This window comes from Acomys minous, assembly GCF_964271855.1.
Source record: "Acomys minous genome assembly, chromosome: 8".
NCBI lineage: Eukaryota > Metazoa > Chordata > Mammalia > Rodentia > Muridae > Acomys > Acomys minous.
The window spans coordinates 89,288,026-89,310,311 of NC_140489.1; the positions used below are offsets into that span (position 1 = coordinate 89,288,026).

The 22,286-nt window shown below is 40.5% G+C and overlaps 1 protein-coding gene across 4 annotated transcripts in view; it reads right to left on the reverse strand.

Annotated features, from left to right (window-relative positions):
* The window catches only part of ROCK2 (Rho associated coiled-coil containing protein kinase 2), a 98,145-nt gene extending 77,049 nt beyond the window's left edge, over window positions 1-21,096 (reverse strand). For 2 of the 4 annotated variants that reach the window (XR_014780854.1, XM_084791385.1), the window contains exon 1: window positions 20,629-21,096. Coding sequence is in view for 2 of the 4 variants with exons in the window: in XM_084791385.1 (XP_084647511.1) it covers window positions 20,629-20,769 (141 nt within the window). In the remaining 2 variants the exon portion in view is untranslated. The remainder of the gene's footprint in view (window positions 1-20,628) is intronic. The other 2 variants (XM_084791386.1, XM_084791387.1) reach the window with 2 other exon arrangements.
* Between the last annotated feature and the right edge of the window lie 1,190 nt (window positions 21,097-22,286).

Consider the following 22,286-nt stretch of genomic DNA (forward strand, 5'->3'; position numbering starts at 1 on the left):
AAGAAAAAAGAAAGGACAAAAGGAGGAAGGAAGGAAGGAAGGAAGGAAGGAAGGAAGGAAGGAAACCAATTAAAATGAAAGCAAACAGCAAACAAAGCAGACTTTAAGGAAATGGATAAAAGAAAATGTCACAATATAGTGACCACATCTAAAGATGCTAAATACATAAAAAACACCCAAACAAACAAAAAAACCTAAAGCCAACGGACAAAGGTAATAAACCTTTCCTAGTCAAAGAAACGGGTAGACAAAGGAGCAAATGTAAGGCAAGTCAAAATTATCAACCACTTGATCTGACCACGGTATCCTCAAAAACTGTTAAACATAATTTTTTAAAATTTATTTTTATTTTCTTATTTATAAGTGTGTGTGTGCTAGCGCGTGTGAGTGTATGGCACCTGCATGGGGGTGCCTACAAAGGCCAGAAAGCGGATTCGGAGCTCCTAGAACAGAAACTACAGGTAGCTGTAAGCTGCATGACATTGGTGTTGAGATCTGAAAAGTGCTCTTCACCACTGAACTATCTCTCAAGCCAAAATATATTGTTTTATTAATGTTGTTTTCTTTGTTTACATGTTTGGTTTTTGACACAGTTTCACTATTTAGCTTTGGCTGGCTTGAACTTGCTTTGTAGACCAGAGTAGCCTGAACCTCAGAGATCTACCTGCCTCTTCCTCAGTACAGGAAGTAAAAGTAATGAAATTTAAAGTGGGAGCCACCACAATTGGCCTTCCAAGTATACTATTTTTTAAAGATTTCATAGAACATGTAGAAAAGACATTGGAGAGATGGCTCAGTACTTAAGAAAACTTGCCACTCTTGCAGAAGACCTGATTTCAATTTCTAGCATACATGTCTAGCAGCTTCATAACCTCCTCTAACTCCAGCTCCAGGGGATTCCACACCTTCCTCTAGCCTCAGAGGGTACATATGTACACGTACGTACATACACACACACACACACACACACACACACACACACACACACACACACACACACCATAAACACACAGATATAAGAATCCTTTTTTTTAGTTAACATGTACAAAAAAAATGATCATACAATGAGCCATATGTTTCAAAATTTAAAGGACTAAACATATAGTTTCCTTATAAAAGCAAATGGAGGGCTGGAGAGATGGCTCAGAGGTTAAGAGGCACTGCTTGCTCTTCCAAAGGTCATGAGTTCAAATCTCAGAAACCACATGGTAGCTCAAAGCCATCTATGATGAGATGTGGTGCCCTCTTCTGGTGTGCAGATATACATGCAAGCAGAACATTGCATACATAATAAATCAATCTTAAAAAAAAAATAAGCCTAATTGTCCATCAATTGAAAAATGGATAAAGAAACTATGGTACATTTACACTATGGAATACTACTCAGCTATTAAAAACAAGGAATTCCAAAATTTTGTGGACAAATGGGTGGAACTAGAAATGATCATACTGAGTGAATTAACCCAGAAGCACAGACTCCCATGATATATACTCACTTATAATTGGGCACTAGCCCAAAAGGCATGTCCCCATGAAAAGTCTTCACTTACCAGGAGACTGGGATAGATGTGAAGACATCCCACTGGGACTCTAGGTAAGACAATTATAGGAGATGGGAATATGGAGGGACCCAGAGGATCCTAGAAACCTACAAGAAGAACATCATGATGGGTGGATCAGGACCCAGGGGGTTCTGCTCAAAGTATTGCACTAACCAAGGACAATACAAGTAGTAAACATCGAACTCCTACTCTGATCTACCCAATGGACAGGACATTCTCCAAGTTATAGAGAGTGGGGACTGACCCTGACATGAACTCTGGAGCCCCATATTTGACCAACTCCTCTGGGTGGGGAGGCCCGATGCATTCGAAGAAAGAATAAGCAGGCTACCAAGATGAGACTTGATAGCCTATGACCATATAGTGGGGGAGGAGATTCCCCTCGGTCATAGACCTAGGAGACCTAGGTTATAGGGGGAAAGTGGGAAAGAGGGAGGAACCAGAGGATACAAGTGATAGGATAACAATTTAGTTGTAATCTGAATAAATTAATAAAATAAAATGTAAAAAATAAAAGCAAATGGAGAAAGAATAATAGTGCAGAGCTGACTCTCTTATTTCATGTACTTTTACAAACAGCACAACTCCAAGTTCAATGCTCTGTAACAGGATGCACTGATCTGCACTATTCTTTTAACACACTGAGAAACACTGACATGCAGCTTTGGCTGCTACTGTCTCCAAAGTTAATAATATCTCTTATCTCTAATTTCAAAGTCCCGCGTCTTCTGCAAAAACTGATAAAATGCTTAATTTGCTCTTCATCCCCTAAGGAAGTTTTAGCAAATAAATCCAACAATATGAATTAATTACAATATATATATATATAACATATATATATGCAAAGTGAAAGACATACAAAATTGTGTGCTTTTATTCTACAGGTTTCAATTTTTAAGAAATTCTAGAAGAGAGAAGCAATTTATAATGAGAGAAAAGATTAAGTTGTTTGAAAACATGAGAGATGCCAGGCTTGGTGGCACACGCCTGTGATCCCAGCACATGGGAGGCAGAGGCAGGCAGATCTCTGAGTTTGAGGCCATCCTGGTCTATAAAGTGAGTCCAGGATAGCCAAGGTTATGCAGAGAGAACTTGTCTCAAACACACACACACACACACACACACACACACACACACACACACAAAAGAACACATGGGAGATGGGACTGCCTGTAAAAGAAAATCAAGAAACTTTTAGAGTAATAAAAATATTGCGTAATCTTGGTTGTGATGGTTAACTGACAAATTAGTAAGTAGAAAAAGAGTATACTGTTGAATGAATAAAGCATTATGACATACACCAACAAAAATGGCCATACAGGTCTTTGCATATCACAATAGTGAATGTCTGTCCTTTGATCTCTCTTTACAATAACTATGAATGGGCTACGTGCTGTCTACATGTCCTTTAAGAAAGTGATTCTAACTTTGCATGTACTACCTTTCCTGTTAACACTATTTACTCAAACACAGTACTTGTTAAATGCATTCAAAATACTATTATGAATGGTTTAAAACTTCACATACTGAGCTTTGTGCAGTGGCAGTATTGTAGCCAATTAGGTTTATCTGAGGCACAATTATTGCTAATTAAAATTTAACTTAATGGAAACTATACTTGTGGGAACCAACACATTATAATTTCTAGTATATCTCTACATTATTTATATATGTCATATTTACATGTATAAAGCAAGGCTAGTATCTGTCATTATTTTATATACCATAAAACCTAGTAAGTTTTAAAAACAAACGCAGCTGTAAATATCATTTACTTTTCCTCACGAGGCTCCTTATAACAAACCATAGTTGAAATTAGCAGCATTCAGTCAACCCATAAAATATTACTTGTAAGCCAAGGAGTGGGAAAAATTCAATAGTTATTGAACAGAAAAGCATAAAATGAATATGACTGCAAAATGACAAGATAACACAAATAATGATCAAGAGTATTAAAGATATAATTATATTCCTTACATGCACAAGAGCTATGGGACATAAGGAGTAATGCAAATGGATGACTTGAAATAAAGTAGACACAAGGAAAATACTGAATGATTTCATGTGAACAATTTTGCAGAGAAGTATTACAAAGGTTGCAATGAAGATAAGAGTTTGTTGCTCAATAAATATTTCTATTTTAGGTAATGACATTTTAAAAATAGATCATGATGATGATTGCACAATACTATGTATGTATGTAGTGGCACTGAATTGCACATTTAAAGTGACACAAATGGAAAATCTTATGTCATGTGTATCTAATCACAATACTTTTTTGGTTTTTCAAGACAGGGTTTCTCTGTAGCCTTGGTTGTCCTGCATTCACAGCTTCGTAGACCACGTTGGCCTCGAACTCAAAGCGATTCGCCTACTTCTGTCTCTGAGTACTGGGATTAAAGGCGTGCACCACCATGTCTAGCTCCATAATACATTTTCTAAAAGAACACTGAAAATGACCAATAGAAATGTGTACAAGATACAGATCAAATTTCCAGAGACAAAAGAAGGAAAGAAAGAAAGAAAGAAAGAAAGAAAGAAAGAAAGAAAGAGGGCTGGAGAGATGGCTCAGTGGTTAAGAGCACTGCCTGCTCTTCCAAAGGACCCGGGTTCAATTCCCAGCACCCACATGGCAGCTCACAACTGTCTGTAACTTCAAGATCTGACACCCTCACACTAAAGCACACACTAACTAAAATTAAATAAAATATTTTTAAAAAAAAGAAAGAAAGAAAGAAAAAAAGACAAGGGATTTTCTTCTCCAGTGGTCTTTGCTCCAGTGTTTCTAGTCCTACAACTTTCTGTTCTCCAGCTAAAGTGTTTATTGTAAAATTCAAGTCTTAATTCACTCCTTAACTTAAAATACTTAAACAACGAATTTCTCATTCATTCAAGGAAAGTTTAAGTGTGTTTGTCTGGACAGAACTACTTGGATGTGACAAAAAAAAAAAAAAAAAAAGACTAGAGGCTGCAAAAGACAAAGGGACCTAACACAGAGCATAAACAATGAATGAAACAACAGAAGCCCCATCTTTCAGTATGTGCCAATTTGATGCTCACAAAGGGAGAAAAGAGTGGTACCTGCTGCTTGTTTCCCACACCTTTTAGGAAAGGTATTTTATTTTGGTGCACACATACAAATATACATGAGAATGGGCACCGGGGGCCCAAGAGAGGGCAATGTTCAAAAAAGAATACTCCAAAAATGTTATGGCAAAACTCTTACCAAGGAAAGTAATGGTCATATTGTGCATGGTGCCCTCCAGGAACTGATAGTTAAGTATAAAGGAAAATGATCAGGAAAAGAAAGAAGTAAGAAGCAACCTGGATCTAATTGAAGCACCAGCATGCTCTGTCCAAAGAAATACACATAAACTTTCCTTGAATGAATAGGAAATACATTGCTTAAGTATTTTAAGTTAAGGAGTGAATTAAGAGAGAAATTTAAGTCAAAGAGTTTATCAGCAAGCAAGAAGGAAAGATCCAAAGCACAGTTGAGGAATCTTTCTGATGATAGGCAGAACATGAGTAAAACAGAAGGAAAGGAAGAACAAACCGTCTATGTAGATGAACTGGTGTGTCAAGTGACAGGAAATTTAAGGGACTTCTTTTGATGATTTCTATTTTCCAGGACACAAGAACACCATCTGTGGAGGAAGACTTTTTTCCTAAGTTGAAAGAAAATGAAAGCCCCTAAGGAGAAGGAAAGAATTACCCTAAAGCTTGACAGCTCTCAAAAACTGTTATCCAGGAGTGTGCAGTGTTATTAATCCAGTTAGTTGTTTGACTATCTTCCATTACTACTCAACAAAAACCTTTTCTGTAGATCAGAGACAAACTCATCTGGAACCTAGACTGTGCCAGATATATATAGTAGAGATTCAATGGTGCAAGGAAACTGAGCATTGTAGCAAGAGATCCGAATTGACGGGCACTGCACTCTTGTCCACCAGTGAAGGAAGCATTTAGAGGTGTTCAGAGCCTTTTATCTCAAAAGTATGAACATTAAGAAGCTTAGAGGAGGACTCAAACGAGTGTGATGTTTTTACATTTGTGATCTAAGCAGCAAAGTGGTCTTCCAACAATGATGAGATCCAGAATAGTTCCATAGGATTCAGTGAGTGAATTCTGTGAAGAGAAAGACAGTGAAAGGAGATGGAATTGGGAGACAAAAGCCAGGATTCTGAGTTCTCTGTCATTGTAAACACTAAATTCACACAAAGGAACAGTGCCAATCTCTTGTGGAAAGCCTATGAGCCAGATGCCTACATCTTCAAAAACAATAAGATATAGATAAGAAAGTTGTCAACAAGTGATAGCCGTGAGGAGAGGTACCCGATGTATAACCCAGGTACATCAATCAAACTGAGTAAGAATTTTAAGAGAAGGATACCATGGTGCTACAATGAAGAGGACCCTGCACGGTGAGGACCCTAAACACACTGAGAGCAGAATCTCCAAGTTCTAAAAGAAGGCTCTAACTTAGGAGAAACACAGATGCTTAAGGCAAAGGGAAGGGTGATTAGGTGGGAAAAAATCTGAGGATGCAAGCAAGTGTGTTAACCTTAGAACAAGAGGAAATTTTTATTACAGATGGAGGAGCAGCCAAGGAAAAGACTGGCCATAAAAGTGTCTCAGGACTTACACATCAGATTGAAAGAGGCAGCTATGAAATGCGACTGGTGGTTCAGACAAGCCCCAAGATTTCTCTGGAAGAGAAGACACCGGGCATCTCAGTAATCAGACAGTGCCTGGAACAGTTGCAATTCGGAAAGGGTCTGTCTTATTTCTATCATGGGAAGAAAAAAAAATCAGGCCTCTCTGGAAAGAACCAAATTAAGTTCAGATATATTCTCTTGGCTAATGAGTATATGCTGGTGGGGATATGAGAGATGGCTCAGTGGTTATGGCAGTAGCTGCTCTTCCAGGGGACCAAGGTTAGATTGTCAGCGCCTAGCTCACAACCATCTGTAACTCGAATACCAGGGGACTCAAAGCTTTCTTCTTGCCTTCATGGGCAACAGGCAGGCAAGAGGTGAATACACAAAATAATACACAGAAGCAAAACACTCATACTCACAAAATAGAAATAAACTTGATATGCCATCAAGTTCTGAGTCAATTCCCACACCTCCTTCCTGTCCAGAGTGGCGCAGACCATAACTATGTAAATGGGAGTGTTTCAGAGATTAATAGACTAGTGCCTCAATAACACAGGCCACAGAGAAAAGGTTATGGAGCACATCTCTTATACTTTTTAAAGTAAGCACATATTGCTTTTATAGCTTTTTTAATGTTTATTTTGCTTTTGAGGTTTTGCTGAATCAAACTAAATAAGCCTGCTCCTAAGAACATTAGAACACAGTGCCAAGAGCTGGCATACTCACAGCATCTTGAGAGACAAAATTTTCAACAACTCCTCTCTCTCTCAAAAGAGGTAACTTCTTAAAATTACAGTATTCTGTAACTTTTCTCAGAAAAAAAAAATCACAAATTAATTTTGAGCTGGTTTCTTTTTCTTAACTCTAAATTTAGCTTTGTTTTTATCAACTGCTCTCTATTATGGAGCTATCTTAAATATGGAAAACAAGTTGTTTTCCCAGAAAGTCTCAAAACTGCACAACTTTAGAGCCTTCATTTTTTTAAAAATCATATCTTTCTTTATTCAATTTTATTTTATTGATTTATTTTTGAGGCAAATTCTTACTATGCAGCCCCAGCTAGCCTGGAACTCTCTATTTAGACCAGGTTATAAAAATAAATAAAATAGTTAAATATTTAGGGCCTTATTGTTTGTTTTGTCTTTTGAGATAGCATCTCACAGCCTGACCTCAAACTTCTACAGAGCCAAGGATAACTTTGAATGTCTGATCTTTCAACCTCTGCCTAAGTGCTGAGGTTCACATCCTGTACTGATTTTATGTTGGGCTGGAGTTAAAGCCCAGAGCATGCTAGGCAAGCACTCTACCATCTCAGCTACATCCTCCGAACTAACCGTTGCAGCTCTAAAGATTCTTTTACTATGCCACCCGAGCACTTCATAAATATTAATTACACATTGGCCAGGAGCGTGTGCGGTTTTATTAAGCCATGATAACTCAAATATTAAAGACAAAAATCATGCTGCCACTGGGCATGGTGGCGCACACCTTTAATCCCGGCACTCGGGAGGCAGAGGCAAGCAGATCACTGTGAGTTTAAGGCCAGCCTGGTCTACAAAGCAAGTCTAGGACAGCCAAGGCTGCACAGAGAAATCCTTTCTCAAAAAAAAACAAAAAAACAAACCATTAAAAACTCATGTTGCCATTCTCCTCCAAGTTATGTAATTATTATCTCAAAATTCAATAAACACAGGCTGGAGATGGCTCAGCTATTAGAAGCACTATTCTTTCACAGGACCCAGGTTCAATGCCTAGTACCTACTCTACATGGCTATCTCTGACTCCAGCTCCAGGATCTGCAATGCCCACCTCTGAACTCTAAGGACAGCAAGCACACATGTGGTACACAGATATACTGCATACAAAACACTCATACTACAGGTTTAAAAAAAAAATCAATAAGCACAATTTCAAAATTCTACAATATATATTTTAAACTTCTATAAGATAATATATACTGCCCTTGCTTCCCAGCGCTAGAACTAAAGGCATGCACCTATATACCTGGCTGAGAAAATGATTTTAAAAATACATTTAAAAAATCTAAACAATACTCTCAGTATATTGATATACAAATATATTGGTATAACCAATAACTCAAAAGCTATTTTGCATGTAAAATTTTAAAATTGTTTTAAAAATAAGAATTGCATTTTACACTTTACTTTATGTTGTTATTGTTTTTGTTTTTTGTTTTCTGATACAGATGTTTCTCTTGTGAAGCCCTGGCTATCCTAGAATTTGCTCTGTACTCCAGGCTGGCCTAAACTCAGAGATCCACCTACCTCTGCAGCTACCACAAACTAATGTTTGAAGGCTTCTCTGTCTTCTACACACAGGTATAATTCACAGGATAGACATAGAACACACTGCTTTAGGAGCTATAATCTGAAGGAACATAAATTCAATTTTAAATTTTTAATTAAGTTTTTCCTCATGAATTAAGCTGACTCGGTAACCATGACTACTGTTATTTTTCACTTTCCTATTTATTAAATACAAAATATCAAAATCACATATTTTGGGTTGAGGCTATAGTCCAGTTAAGTAGAATACTTGCTTAACAAGCACAAAACTCTGGCTTCAATCTCTGGCTCTATACAAATGGGGCATGATGGTACAGACCAATAGTTTCAAGGCTTGGAGGAGGTGGTGGGGAGAACAAAAGTTCAAGGTCATTGTTTGCTACAAGGCAAGTTTAGGCCAGCCTGGGATACATGAAATTCTATCTCAAAAGGAAAAAACATCATCATCATCATCATCATATTAGAATCTTAAGGTCATTCTCTGTCACACAGTAAAATTATACATTTGAGGCCAGTGAGATGGCTCATCTAGTGGAGGAGGCACTGGCCACCAAGCCTGAAGACCTGAGTTCAATCCCTAGGACCAAAATGGGGAAGAAAGAGAACCAACTCCCAAAAGTTGTCCTCTGATTTCCTCCACAAATGCACTATGGCATCTGTGCACCTACACAAGTACACACATATGTACATAAACACACAAATTACTGTAAGTTTTAACTTCTTTTTTTAAGTAATTTTTTATTTAATGTACACTGCTATTTTTGCTGCATTTGTAAGAGAGGTGAATCTCCTGGAACTGGAGTCACAGACAGTTGTGAACTGCCATGTGTGTGCTGGGAATTTAACTGGGGTCCTCTGGAAAAACAACCAGTGTTCTTAACTGCTAAACTGTCTCTCCAGCCCAGTTTTAAACTTCTTACAAGTAAGTTTTTATACACTCTAATTTTAAACTAACATAAAGTGTAATGATAAATTTTTTATCATGTATGCCTTATCACAATAGTATTTTTCTCTTTTATACTTATGCTTCCTTTAGGAAAGCCCAGCAAATTAAGGGAGGGAAGGAGGAACAGAGAAAAGGCAGAGAAGCCGGCTAACCTTAACTAATCTGATTTGTAGAATCCTAAAAGATGAAATGTGATGACCCTGGCATCCTTCGTATGTCAGCCACATACACAATTCTGTCTTCTCAAAAGATTTTAAATACCTGTGTCTGACTTTTTTTCACTTAGTACAAGAAAAAATATTTATCCACAGTACCTCTCATCTTTTTCCTGAGGACAACTTGCATCACAATCACCAAAAATGCTCCTTTAATCCAAAGTTCTGGCTACCTCAGTCCACCTACTTCAGGAGACCTCATGGGGAAAGCTCCCCAGAAGGATCTCCAAAGGGAGAGCCTCAAGAGAAAACGTAAACAATAGTAGCCTCCCATATTTAACACTTTTAAGTGTTTTCCCAAGAATTCAACATACCAAAATTCATTTTCAGTAGCTCTTGAAAGAATCAGTTCAAGACAACTATGCTAATGTATTTTATATATTTAAGATACACAAACACACACACACACCACAGCCAAAAGTAATTTTAACATGAAAGAAAATTCTTAGTTGGGTGTGATGGCACACACCTTTAATCCCAGAATTCGGGGAGCAGAGGCAGATGGATCTCTGTGAACTCAAGGGCAGGCTGGTCTACAAATGGAGACTAGGACAGCCAAGGCTGTTACACAGAGAAACCCTGTCTCAGGGGGAAAAATTTTTTTTTGAGAAAATTTCCCTCTGATTCTTACTAAAGGTAAGGGTTATATTTAGAAAAACACCAAACAATTCAATCATCTAGGCTTCTAAATGAAATATGCTTAAATAAAAAGCAAAATACTTAAGTCTTGTGCCTATAGAATTCTCAAATAGGAATCATCTGAGAAGACCCAAAAATGTGCAAATAATACAACCCTACAAATCAGTATGCAATGCTACCTGTGAACAAGCGTGGACATGTTATCTGTACGCTAATTTTCAGGGTATTCAAAGACAAAGCCAACACAATGGTTACATCATGGTAGTTACCACTCTATAGGAAACTAGTTATAAGAGTAACAATAAGAATTGTTTCTAATCTGTATATAGAAAAGAAAGGTATAGCACTCAAACTGGGGTCAAGATGACAATGTTTATAAACTTATTCCTAACAACTGATTAAAATAAAATTAAAAGATGAACCCAAAACAGAATCAAAAGAGGTGGAAAGGCCATGCTTACATCAGAGTCCTCAACATATGTTGTTTAAAAATAACTGAACAAAATATGGTGGTACATGCCTATAATCCTAGCACTGGGGATGCTAAGGCAGAAGCAAAGATAGTTTGGGGCCAGCCTGGGCTACATAGTGAGACCCTGTCTCAGAGAGAGAGACAGAGTCAGAGAGAAAGAGAGAATGAGAAAGAGCCCAACTAGTTGAGTTTACTGCCTCTATCAGAGTTTACAGAGTTCAACAAGACTCTTTCATTACCCAAAAGTAAAAAGGTTCCATAAAGTTTATTTTTTAAAAAATGCTAGTTAACTACAACTCTCGTGTGGGGGAGGGAGGGGAACTCTCAATTATTTAGCATCTCTCTACATAAAAACAATTTGAATATATTGATTTAAACTAGACCACACTCACTAGTAAAAATCAAAAGAAAAGAGCAACTGAGACATAGACCATGCCCGATGTCCTGGCTATACCAGGGGCTGAGACCAGAGGATAACCTGAGCCCAGGAGTTCTAGGTCAATTTCAGCAACATAGGAAGAAACTATTTTCCCCCCAACCCCCCACACCGCTTAAGAAAGCACACAACTGAAATTCATTTGTTTTATTAGCAACGTAGACTGCAAGTACTATCATTCATTGATAAAAAGAATATGAAATTCTACAGCCATTTCAGAAAATACTGGCAGCTTTTCAAAATTAAGCATAAACTACTTCATGACCCTACAATCCCATTCCTTGAAATCTAGCCAAAAGAAATAAAAACATGTCCTCACATATGGTAAATTCATATATAAAATGTAATATATAATTCATGCAATAACATTACTCAGCAATATAAGAACAAAATACTACATGCTCCAATACAGATGAACCTCAAAACATTATACTGGGGAAAGAAGCCAAACGTAATGATGGAATATTGTGTGTGACAGTTTAAATAGAAATGTCACTCACAAGTATGAGTACTGAAGGACCCCAGGTAGTGGTGCTGTTTGGGGAAGCTGTAAAACCTTTAGGAGGTGCGGCCTTGTTGAAGAAGTATGCTACTGGGAGTAGGCTTTGAGGGTAAAAAGCCTCACACTACTTCCAGTTTGTTCTCTTTGCTTCCTGCTTGTGGTTGGGGATGTGAGCTCTCTTAGCTTCCTGTCCTGCTTCCATACATGCCACTCACTGTCATACCTCCTTTGCCATGATGGACTCTTATCCCCCAGGATTGTAAGCCAAAATAAACTTTCTTCTACAAGTTGCCTTGGTCATAGTGTTTTATCACAGCAACAGAAAACTAAATAAATATTGTATGATACCATTTATTCAGAAAGAGAGGCAGGTGGCGGAGGAGACTGAGAGAGACTTATAGATACAGATCCGGAGCTGGCACTGGAGTCAGGACTGACTGAGAGCCGGCACAACAGAATCTTAGAGGTAATGAGAACATGTTAAGGTGATAGTTTAGTTAAACTGCAAATAGATTAATTTATAGCATATAAAGCATACTTCAATGAAGCTGAGGTGTGTTAGTACATGCTTTCATTCCCAGCACTCAGAAGGCAGAGGCAGGTAACCTGGTCTCTACATAATGAGTTCCAGGACAGCCAGAGCTACATAATAGAGACCCTGTTCTCCAAAACAAAACAAATATCCTGATGAAAATAAAAATAACTTGAAAAGCTAGAAAACAATAGTATCATTTAACACTTGTCCTTCAGCCAGACTCTGAGTTCAGACCTGATTCTAAGAACAAATTAAGAGAGAGAAGCATACATACCATCTATGCCTGCAAATCATATTTATATATTCAACCATTACAAATGAATTACAAACAAATACAGTATTTATTATTCCCTTTCTCTAGTTGAACACCACTAACAAAAAGAGTAACTCTAACTCAAAATTCATTTGTATAACTATTTTAAATATAGAAAAGCCATTACATTTATTAGAAAAGGAAACATTATAATAATAAATAAGCACATGTAAAAATAAATAAAAATGTTAGTAATCATGGAGTTGGCAAAATAGCTCGGTGTGTAAAAGCACCTGCTGCCAGGTCTGATAACCTGAGTTTGATCCCCCGGTACAAAGAGACACTCTAAAAATTTGTCTTCTGACTTCCAAGTGGCACATACATTCCCAAGAAGACATGCATACACATAAATAAATAAAATGTAGTAAGGGTTGCTTTAAAATATGCTTACTATGTGAAGTTTTTCAATACAGTCTTTCATTATGACTTGTAATGACATCCAGATTTCTTGAAACAGGGTTTCTCTATGTAGCCCTAGCTGTCCTCGAACTCAAAGATCTCTGTCTCTGCATCCCAAGTGCTGGGAGACATCTGCATCCTTGATCAAAATCTCTCATGCCCTTTGACTTTTAACTTTGTTAGTAAGCAAATATTGCTTTATTACTAACAGCTAATATACTATTTTGAGGTTTAACCTGAAACATACTACCATCATTTCACCTCCTCTTGATATGAAAAGCTGACTTAACACAGAAATCACCTGGCTCCACAGGGAACTAGATGTGATTAACTAGAAGGCAGGGCAGGGGAACAGATGACACACAAATGATTAAAGGCTGTTTAGCCTACACAGTGTCTTAGCTTCACCTCAAACACAGAATAATTTCTCTTTCTCTAGACACACTGTTTCAGTACTACCTAGAAAATGCCTACAATGCTTTTCCTACAAGCCAACTTCCAACCTCCCAATTCTATCCTCTCAGCATAAGATGTGTGCCTATCTTCCTTCTTATGGATGGACTAGAGCCAAATGACAGGAACACATCATTTACTTGGGGTCCACTGTAATATCACTGCTAGAAGGAATATACCTCTAAAGATAACATTCCTTTTACTTAAAGCCGAATTATTAATTCAACAAATAACTAAAGAACAGGAAGACAAAAACATTTATATTCAAATACTTTATATTCTATGCATTAAGTAGTTTATATTCTATGCAGTAAACTATATTCTATGCATAAAATAAACTCACAAGCCAAGTGTCATGCCTATCACCCCAGTACTCAAGAGGCTGGGGGAGGAAGTTCATGAGCTCAGGGGCAGTCTGGGCTACAAAGAGAGTTCAAGACCAGTTGGCTACACAGTGAGCGCTTCACTTCAACAATAATAAATAAGTAAATTAAATAAATAACCTCAATGGCCAGAAAGTATTTTTTTAACAGGCAATACTTGACTGTAAGACTTCCTCAGCACCACTACCCAAGTAGTAAAGCAGGCTTACTTCTACCAAAAGAAGGTTCTTCTCATCTCCAGAGCTAAAAGCTAAACTTAATAGGAAAGTGTTAGAAACTAGTTCCCAATCAGTAATCCCTTAAAAATAAATTTCCTATTACATCATAACTAAAGTTGTTCAAAAATCTTTTACAGAATAAAGTAAATTAGGCATTAAATATGAAACAACCAGTTATAAAGAATGTTAGATACCTGGAAAACAAGCCATAAAGTCTTTAGAAATAGTCTCCAAGAGTTAACACCAATTAACTAAAACACAACCCTAATATCAAAAAGAAAAAGAGAGAATAAATAAATGATTATGAGAATGAGACTACACACTGAACAGAACACTTTCCAAAAGGGTAAATGAAGGTCATTTAAAACAAGCCATCTGCAGATCTGTCCAAGAACACCTACATGTGTGATCACACCTTGAAGGAGCAGGAAAGCACAAATGGAAGGAAAGCAACTCCCAGCAAAGATAAAGAACAGGCAGCCCCCATGACTTGATACTAACCTGCATATAAAGCTCCATACAATAAGCTAGCCCACTAATGGTAAGTGTGCTTTTTTTGTTTTGTTTACTTTGTGTGTGTGTGTGTGTGCGCGCGCGCGCGCGCGCGCGCGCGTGCGCCAGTGCACATGCAGAGATCATAGGATAACTGGGGGAGTCAATTCTCTTTGTCTACCAAGATCAAACTCAAGGTCACCAGGCTTGGCAGCAAGCACCTCTTATCAACTGAGCTACCCTACCAACCCTCTAGATTTTTCAGTGACATGTCATCCTGGGCCTATACAGTTGAACTGAACCATCAACTTTCTCTTCCCCAGTAACCCTCATCATAAGCACCCAGTATAGAACAATTATAAAGTGTTAAGATGCTTCCTATCTTACCAGACATGGCTGGCTAGCTGCCCATTTCCACAGATAAAACTAAAAAGAAATGACTTTTAAACAAAGCTTGGTTAAACAACATGACCATGACTAAAAATTTAAAGATGACTATTAAGAAAACACTCAAGAGCCAGGTATGGTGGAGTACGCCTTTAATCCCAGCACTCAGGAGGCGGAGGCAGGTGGACTGTCGTGAGTTGGAGGCCAGCCTGGTCTACAAAGCAAGTCCAGGACAGCCAAGGCTACATAGAGAAACCCTGTCTCCAAAAAACAAAACAACAACAACAAAACACACACAACACACACATTCTCTCTCTCTCACACACACACACACACACACGTCTATTAGTAAAGTAATTTTTGGCAAAGATCACAAAACAACCCAAAAAAAAAGGAAAAGCGCTTTTCTCAAAATGATGATGATGATGATGATGATGATGATGCTGAGTATGTAAAGAAGAAAAGAAAATCGGATTCAATCCCTAACGCACACCACTAAACTTGGTGAAAATGTATCCTAGATCTATATATAAATGTTGAATCATAAAGCTTCTAGAATAAAAGCAAAAGAGGGTATTTCCACGCAATAGGGCTAGGCAACAATTGGACAGAAAAAGCAATAACCATTGTTGAAATTGGTTAAGAACAGGTATACCACAGACTGAGAAAAAACATTCACAAAACAAATTTTAGAGCATTCCCTTTAGACACAAAATCATTTCTATGTCTAGCACATAAAAGCTTGCACTACAGCCCAACTTTTCAAAGGGGCAAATACTCCAACAGATGATTCACATATTTTATATAAATGGCCAGTGTGTGTGGTAGTCATCAGGGATATGCAAATTACAACACAATGAGCTACCACTACCCAACCCCGGTTTGTTTGTTTTTTTTTAATGGTATGGAAGATGGGGAACAACTGGAATTCTCCCTCCTATGTTGTTGGCACAAGTGTAAAATAGTATAACCACTTTAAAAAGAGCCTGTCATTTCCTAAAAAGCAAATATGCATGTATCTTATTACACAGCAGTTCTACCTCATTATCAACCCAAGAAAAATAAAAACAGGTCCTTAGAAAGACTTGGCACCAATCACTTATAACATTTTTTTTTCAAAGGCAAGATCTCACTATGTAGCTGGCTTGGAACTCATTCTGTAGACCAGCCTGGCTTCAAACTCATAGAGATCAGCCTGCCTCTGCCTTCCAAGTGCTGGTATTAAAGGTGTGCATACTTTGCCCAGCTTATGACATCTACTATATTATAAATGACTCAGCAAACAGGAAGAAGCACTACTGCCTAGCCTGACAAACCTGAGTTAGACTTCAAAACCCATATAGTAGGAATCAACTGAAAGTTTTCCTCAGTTCTCTACACACACACACCCACAAATAAATAAATGTACAAAAACAACCAAAATGTTTTTTTTGTTTTTGAAGATAGGGTTTCTTTGTGTAGCTCTGGCTGTCCTGGACTCATTTTGTAAGCCAGGCTGGCCTCAAACTCACAGAGAGCCACCTGCCTCTGCCTCTCCAAGTGCTGGGACTGCAGGTATATGCCACCACGCCCTACTCAAAATTTAAGTATTAAAGTAATTAATCTGTATATTCTAAATGTCTACCTACTTCTTCACAAATGAACATGTACAAAATACTTTTTCATCTTTTATCCTACGTCATTTTTATTACATCTTTAAAACAGTCTCAGTCATTACTTGTGGAAGAGTGAACATACATATTTGTACTTTAATTGGGTGAAGAGCCAACATAAATGGACAGAACCAAAGCACTGTGGTATTTATGGAGCTGAGGTCCTAGCCAGACACTCGCCTGGCATGTGTAAGGACTTGAGTTCAATACCCAGAACTACCAAAATTAAAATTTCTATATAGTAATATTTTCATACAGTTGGCAAATACCAGCCCTAATAGGTGTTTCTGGGGCCAGGCAGATGGCTTGGCAGTTACAGGCAGTTTTGATGCCAAGCCTAACACCCCTAGTTTGATTACTGGAATCCACATGGTAGAAGGAGACTCCTGCAAATTGTCCTCTGACCTCCATACCTGTGCCATGACACTCAACACTCCACCCAAAATAGACACAAATCAATAAACAAATGTAAATATAAAAAGCTTTAATGAGTATTTTTTCAACCCACTGAAATTGTAAATAAATGTTTGAACACCTTTACCCATCCACAAAAACCTGCACACTACAGGTTACTATGACCATTATTTTGAAAGAACAAAATAAAACCCCAAAGCACAAACCTTAAGACATTTCTCCAGCACACGTTAGTTAACTAAAACACAGGGCAAGCAACGTGAGGATCTCTGACAACCAGAGATTTACCCAAAGGTTTCAGACTCTACAAAAGAGTATTACTAGAAAGTGAGTCCAGAACAGCCAAGGCAACACAGAGAAACCATCTCGAAAAACTAAAAGAGAGAGAGAGAGAGAGAGAGAGAGAGAGAGAGAGAGAGAGAAAGAAAGAGAATATCACTGAAGGCCCTCCCTTAAAAATATTTCAAAACACTGACCTTCAAAAAGGCTCAGCAGATAAAGGTACTTACTTCCCATCAAGCCAGAAAACCCCATGGCCTGAGTTTGATCCCTAGAGCCCACATGATATAGGAGGAGAGAACTGACTCCCACAAGTTGTCCTCTGACCTCCACACGTGCCATGACAGAACACATGCCCACACTCAAAACACACAAAATAGATTTTTTTAAATTACAGAAGCAAATCTCTTTCAAAAATATTTTTATATAATACAAGTAGCTCGCAATCTGTAACTTCAAAAGAGCTGCTTATTTTAGGGCCAAATAAAGCAACTAGCCTCTGCAAGAAACAAGATAATTTAGTCTGTACACTGATAGTATCCTGCAACCCAGCCCTACATATGCTCGACAATGACTAGTACTTATGATGGCAAACTCAAAATGATAATTGCATGCACCTAGAACTGTGTTAGGAAAAATGTGTAACAAAAATAATTTCCTGTTTATGAAAAACATAAGGCTAGCAAAAATGTGCCAAATGCACGAAGAAGTGAGATGTACCCATGCAGTGGATTAAGACTTTACATCCTATCTTGTGTAACTTTTTTCCCCTTGGAATGGTGTGCCTAACCTACTGAAAACATTTTACAGAAAATCCAGGTATGCTTCACCATCTCTTGCCATGGTGCTTTCTAAGCTTTTGAATACAGTAACTAAATTTCATGCTGTTTGTATTAAACTATTAAGAAAGGCAATACTAAGTAAAGCAATGATCAATTGTGAAATACAGCTCATAGTAAGATTTCAAATCTTTAAAGTAATAACAGCTATTATTTCATGAGCATTTTTAAAGGTTTTTTTTTTAATATTATCAGTTTAAAGACTAATTTATAGAGTTACAACTTGGAGGAAGGAAAGGTTGTGAGGATGAATGGAAGTGATGGTTGGCACAACAATGTGAATGCAGTTATCATTCAACTGTGCACTTCAACATGACTGAAATGGCAAATTTTATGTAGGCTACTACCACAACTACAATTTTAAATTGTCGTGGTCAGGGTTACCACTGCTGTGATGAAACATCATGACCAAAGCAAGGGAGGAAAGGTTTTACTTGACTTACACTTCCGTATCACTGCTCATCAAAGGAAGTCAGGACAGAAACTCAAATAGGGGAGAAACCTGGAGGCAGGATCTGATACAGACACCATGGAGTAGTGCTGCTTACTGGCTTGGTCCACATGCCTTGCTCAGCCTGCTTTCTTACAGAACCCGGGACCACCAGCCCAGATATGGCACCGCCTACAGCTGGGTCTTATGGAGACATTTTCTCAACTGATGTTCCTTTCAGATAATTCGTGTCAAGGTGACATAAAACCAGCCAGCACATAATTCATTCTAATATTCCATGATAAAATATACATAACTTAGATATAATTATTGTAATTTTAATGTTTTCAACTTGTATCACTTGCTGTGCAACAGAGGACTAGGAACTAAAGGAATAGAGGTCACTTTTTGTTGGTAATATTTGCTGCACTCCAGAATAACACCTGTACTGATTCTCAACAACATGTGATCAACTAAAAGCAGCAGTGTGTGAACCTGTTGTCAAATCAGCATGTCAACCCTCATAACCCTAATGTCACCTTAACAAATGTGGGTCTTGACTGTAGTAATTACTCAATGAAGGAATTGAACTGTCACTGACCACGTGTAATAATTCAGGAAGAATTTTAATAAAACAAAACAGTCGCGTCACAGGTATTAAACAGCTTAGTTCCAAGCTCGGAATTACCCTACTAACGATGATTAACATCTCTAAAATACAAGAGATGAATGTGAAATGTAAAGACATTTCTATCTGGGATTGAGGATGAGCCTGGTGAACACTTGAGATTTACAGGCACTATTTTTAACTGAACTTTCTGGCCTAGGATCAAAATTTTGCTAGTGAAATACCAAAGTCAAAATGCTGGCAGTGACACCCGAGAAGCTTTGCTTTATTTACATGCAGAAAAGGCTATGACCACCATGCAACTAATCCTAAAGACTTCCAAAAACTGTCCCACAAGAACCCGCTACCAGGCAAACACACACACACACACACACCCGCCCAAAAAAGTCAAAATCTCCTCATCTCCACATGCTATAGAAAGATACCCACCCTCTAGTCAGTTCCTGCACTGTGGCCAAACAAGACTGAGTCACTCTGCAAATGATCCCAGAAACCTCAAAGGATAACCAACGGCCTCAGAAAAAAAGTTAGTCAGTGGAAAGGGAGGAGACAGTTTTTCTCATCAGAATCACCAGGCTTCTCCTAGCAGGGCCCAGAACTGACATGCTTTTTGGCACAGAATGCCTGATTGCCCACCCTACGACGAGCCTTCCAGAGCTAATAGCTAGAGTATCTTTTTCGCCGTCTCCTCTCCACTTTTTCCCATAAATGCATCTCTAGCTGCACACTAATCAAATATGTTTGCCAAATACAATCGCTTCCCCCAACAAGCCCAGAAGTATGCCAGCATTCTACGCGGCGTTTACTGTAAAAATGTGTTCTTTTCTTAATCGAGCTCCAGCTAACAGCCTTCCCAAGGCTCTTAATTTGGATTTTGAATGCTATGGGGAAGACAAGGGGAGAGATTTATTCCATTCTACAATTCAGACTCATTTCTTGGCTTCCGAGCAACAATCTCCGGAAATTTAATTTACATAAATTCAAATGCACTAAATAGCTACGAGGGAATGTCCAAGAGCAACTGAAAACAAAACTTGAGCTGTGCGGTCCCAGATTCCTGACGAAGAGGACGCCGTGAGGGCAGCTCTTTGTCACGTACCCCAGGTGGTACTCCTAACAGGGAGAGCATCGGGTTTCTTTCTCCCTCGATTGCACCCAAGCTCCCACGCTGCGTGACACTTTCAAATTGGCTAGTCTGGGGTAGGAAGCACAGCCAATCCTCCACCTTTCCGCCCTAAACCGACTGGGTAGGCGGGAAGGAGACCAGGGGTGTTTCCTCCCAGCGCGCTCCAAGAAAGGGGGCGGCCGAGATGACACCCGCTCCACAGGGAGGTGGATAGGAGGAACCCCAGGTGGGGTCTCCACTCCGGAACCTGAGTCCACAGTCTCCCCGACAGCCGGAAGCTGGGCGGGTGGGCCAAGGGGGACTACGCAGGGCGGGGAGCTCCCTCCCGAACCGGTACCTACCAGCAAGCTCTCCACGTTGATGGGCGAGCGAGGGTCTCGGATGAGCGCCTCCAGCTTCCTCTGGCGGCCCGCGCCCGCCCCGTCCCCCGGCGCGGTCTCGGGGGCGCCGGGCATTTTCCCCGTCGGCAGGGGCCGGCTCATGCCGCTTCGCCGGGCCTAGCGCCGCCCGCGGAACCTCCGCCCGGGCCCGCCGCGCGCCGCTGTCTGAGGAGCCGCCCGGCCGGGCCGGGAGCAGAGGCACTCGGCGTCCCCGCCCCTCAGCCGCACGCGCGCTGCCCGGCCCGTAGCGAGCTCGCCAGGACCCGGCGGGCGGGAGCGGGGAAGGGACGCCCGCGCCGCACCGCCCCGCCCTCGGGGCTCAGGCCCCTACGGCCGCCGCCCGTCCGCCCGCATGTCGCCGCCGGCCGCCTCGCGCGCCCACAAACCCTCTCCCCTCACACGCAGTCCGCGCTGCGGCCCCTACTCGGCCGCGCGCCGCCGCTACCCACAAGCCCCTCCGCCCGCGGTCGGCCGCGCGCGCCCCAGCCCCGCCCACCGCGGCACGCCCCGCCCCCTGGTCTCCGGCCCCGCCCCGCCGCCAAGCTAAGCTGCAAGGCTTCTTTTCCGCTCCGGCTCGCCTAGTCTAGCTTCGTCGTCTGGCGGGTTCCCGGAGCTGGGAAGCGGAACGAGTGGCAGCGCGGCGCTCCCCGGTTCCCATTGCATGTCCCGCGTCGCCGGCCGGACCCAGCGGCCTAGCTGACGTCCGCGTCCCCCCCCCCCCCGCCCTCCCTGTCCTACTGACTCAGCGCTCAGCTATGCAAACCGCGCCGAACTGCAGCGCTCGGGTCAGCGCCTTTCCCGGGCCTGCGCGCCCGGGGCCTTGGCCTGGGGCTCTAGGAGGCGGGGAGGCCGCTTTCCTAGCCTGATCCTAGTATCTTGGACTCCTTTGATTCCGAGTCCCCGGGCTGGGAGGCCTGGAGAAGTTGCTCCTGCCTCCAGGGCACGAAACCTGGCTCTCCGAAACCTTTGTGCCCTTCCCTGACCTCGGTGTCCCCCTAGCCTTAGACCTTAGACACTGGCCACGCAGAAGGAACAGGAGGGCGATCGTGGGGGCCTTGCTTTGAGGGGTCAAAGAGGGGCTGCCTCTCCGCATTCCTGCCCTCTCGTTGCCTCTGCCATTGGTCAGATCCTCTGAGGGTGCAATCTGAAAACTATGTGCCACAGCTATAAAACTGTTCACAGAGCCCCTTTGACCCAGTAAGCCCATTTAAGGAAGTCCAAGTGTAAGGAAATGATCCAAAGAGGGGAGGACTCTGCGTGAAGATGTTTACAGCAGGGCTATTCAGAATGTTCATAATGACCAAAGCCCTGGGAATGGACCCAGTCCTCCAGCGACTGAATAATACAAACATGCTCTCACATTCACAGGAAGAATCCAACAGGTATTGCAGGCCAGTTGTGAATAAGAGAAAATGTACCAGAAGTGAAAAATGTAAAGGGAATTGTGAACACTCTGAAATGATCAGCTAAACAAATGAGAGTAATTCCTAAGTGAATGGGATTTTCCCCCTTTCTAAAGAAGCCTAATAGAGCGGTTTACTTAATAACCGCCTTTAATCCCAGCAGAAGCAGGCATATTCGAGCCCAACCGAGTCTAGAAAGCGAGTTCCAGGACAGCC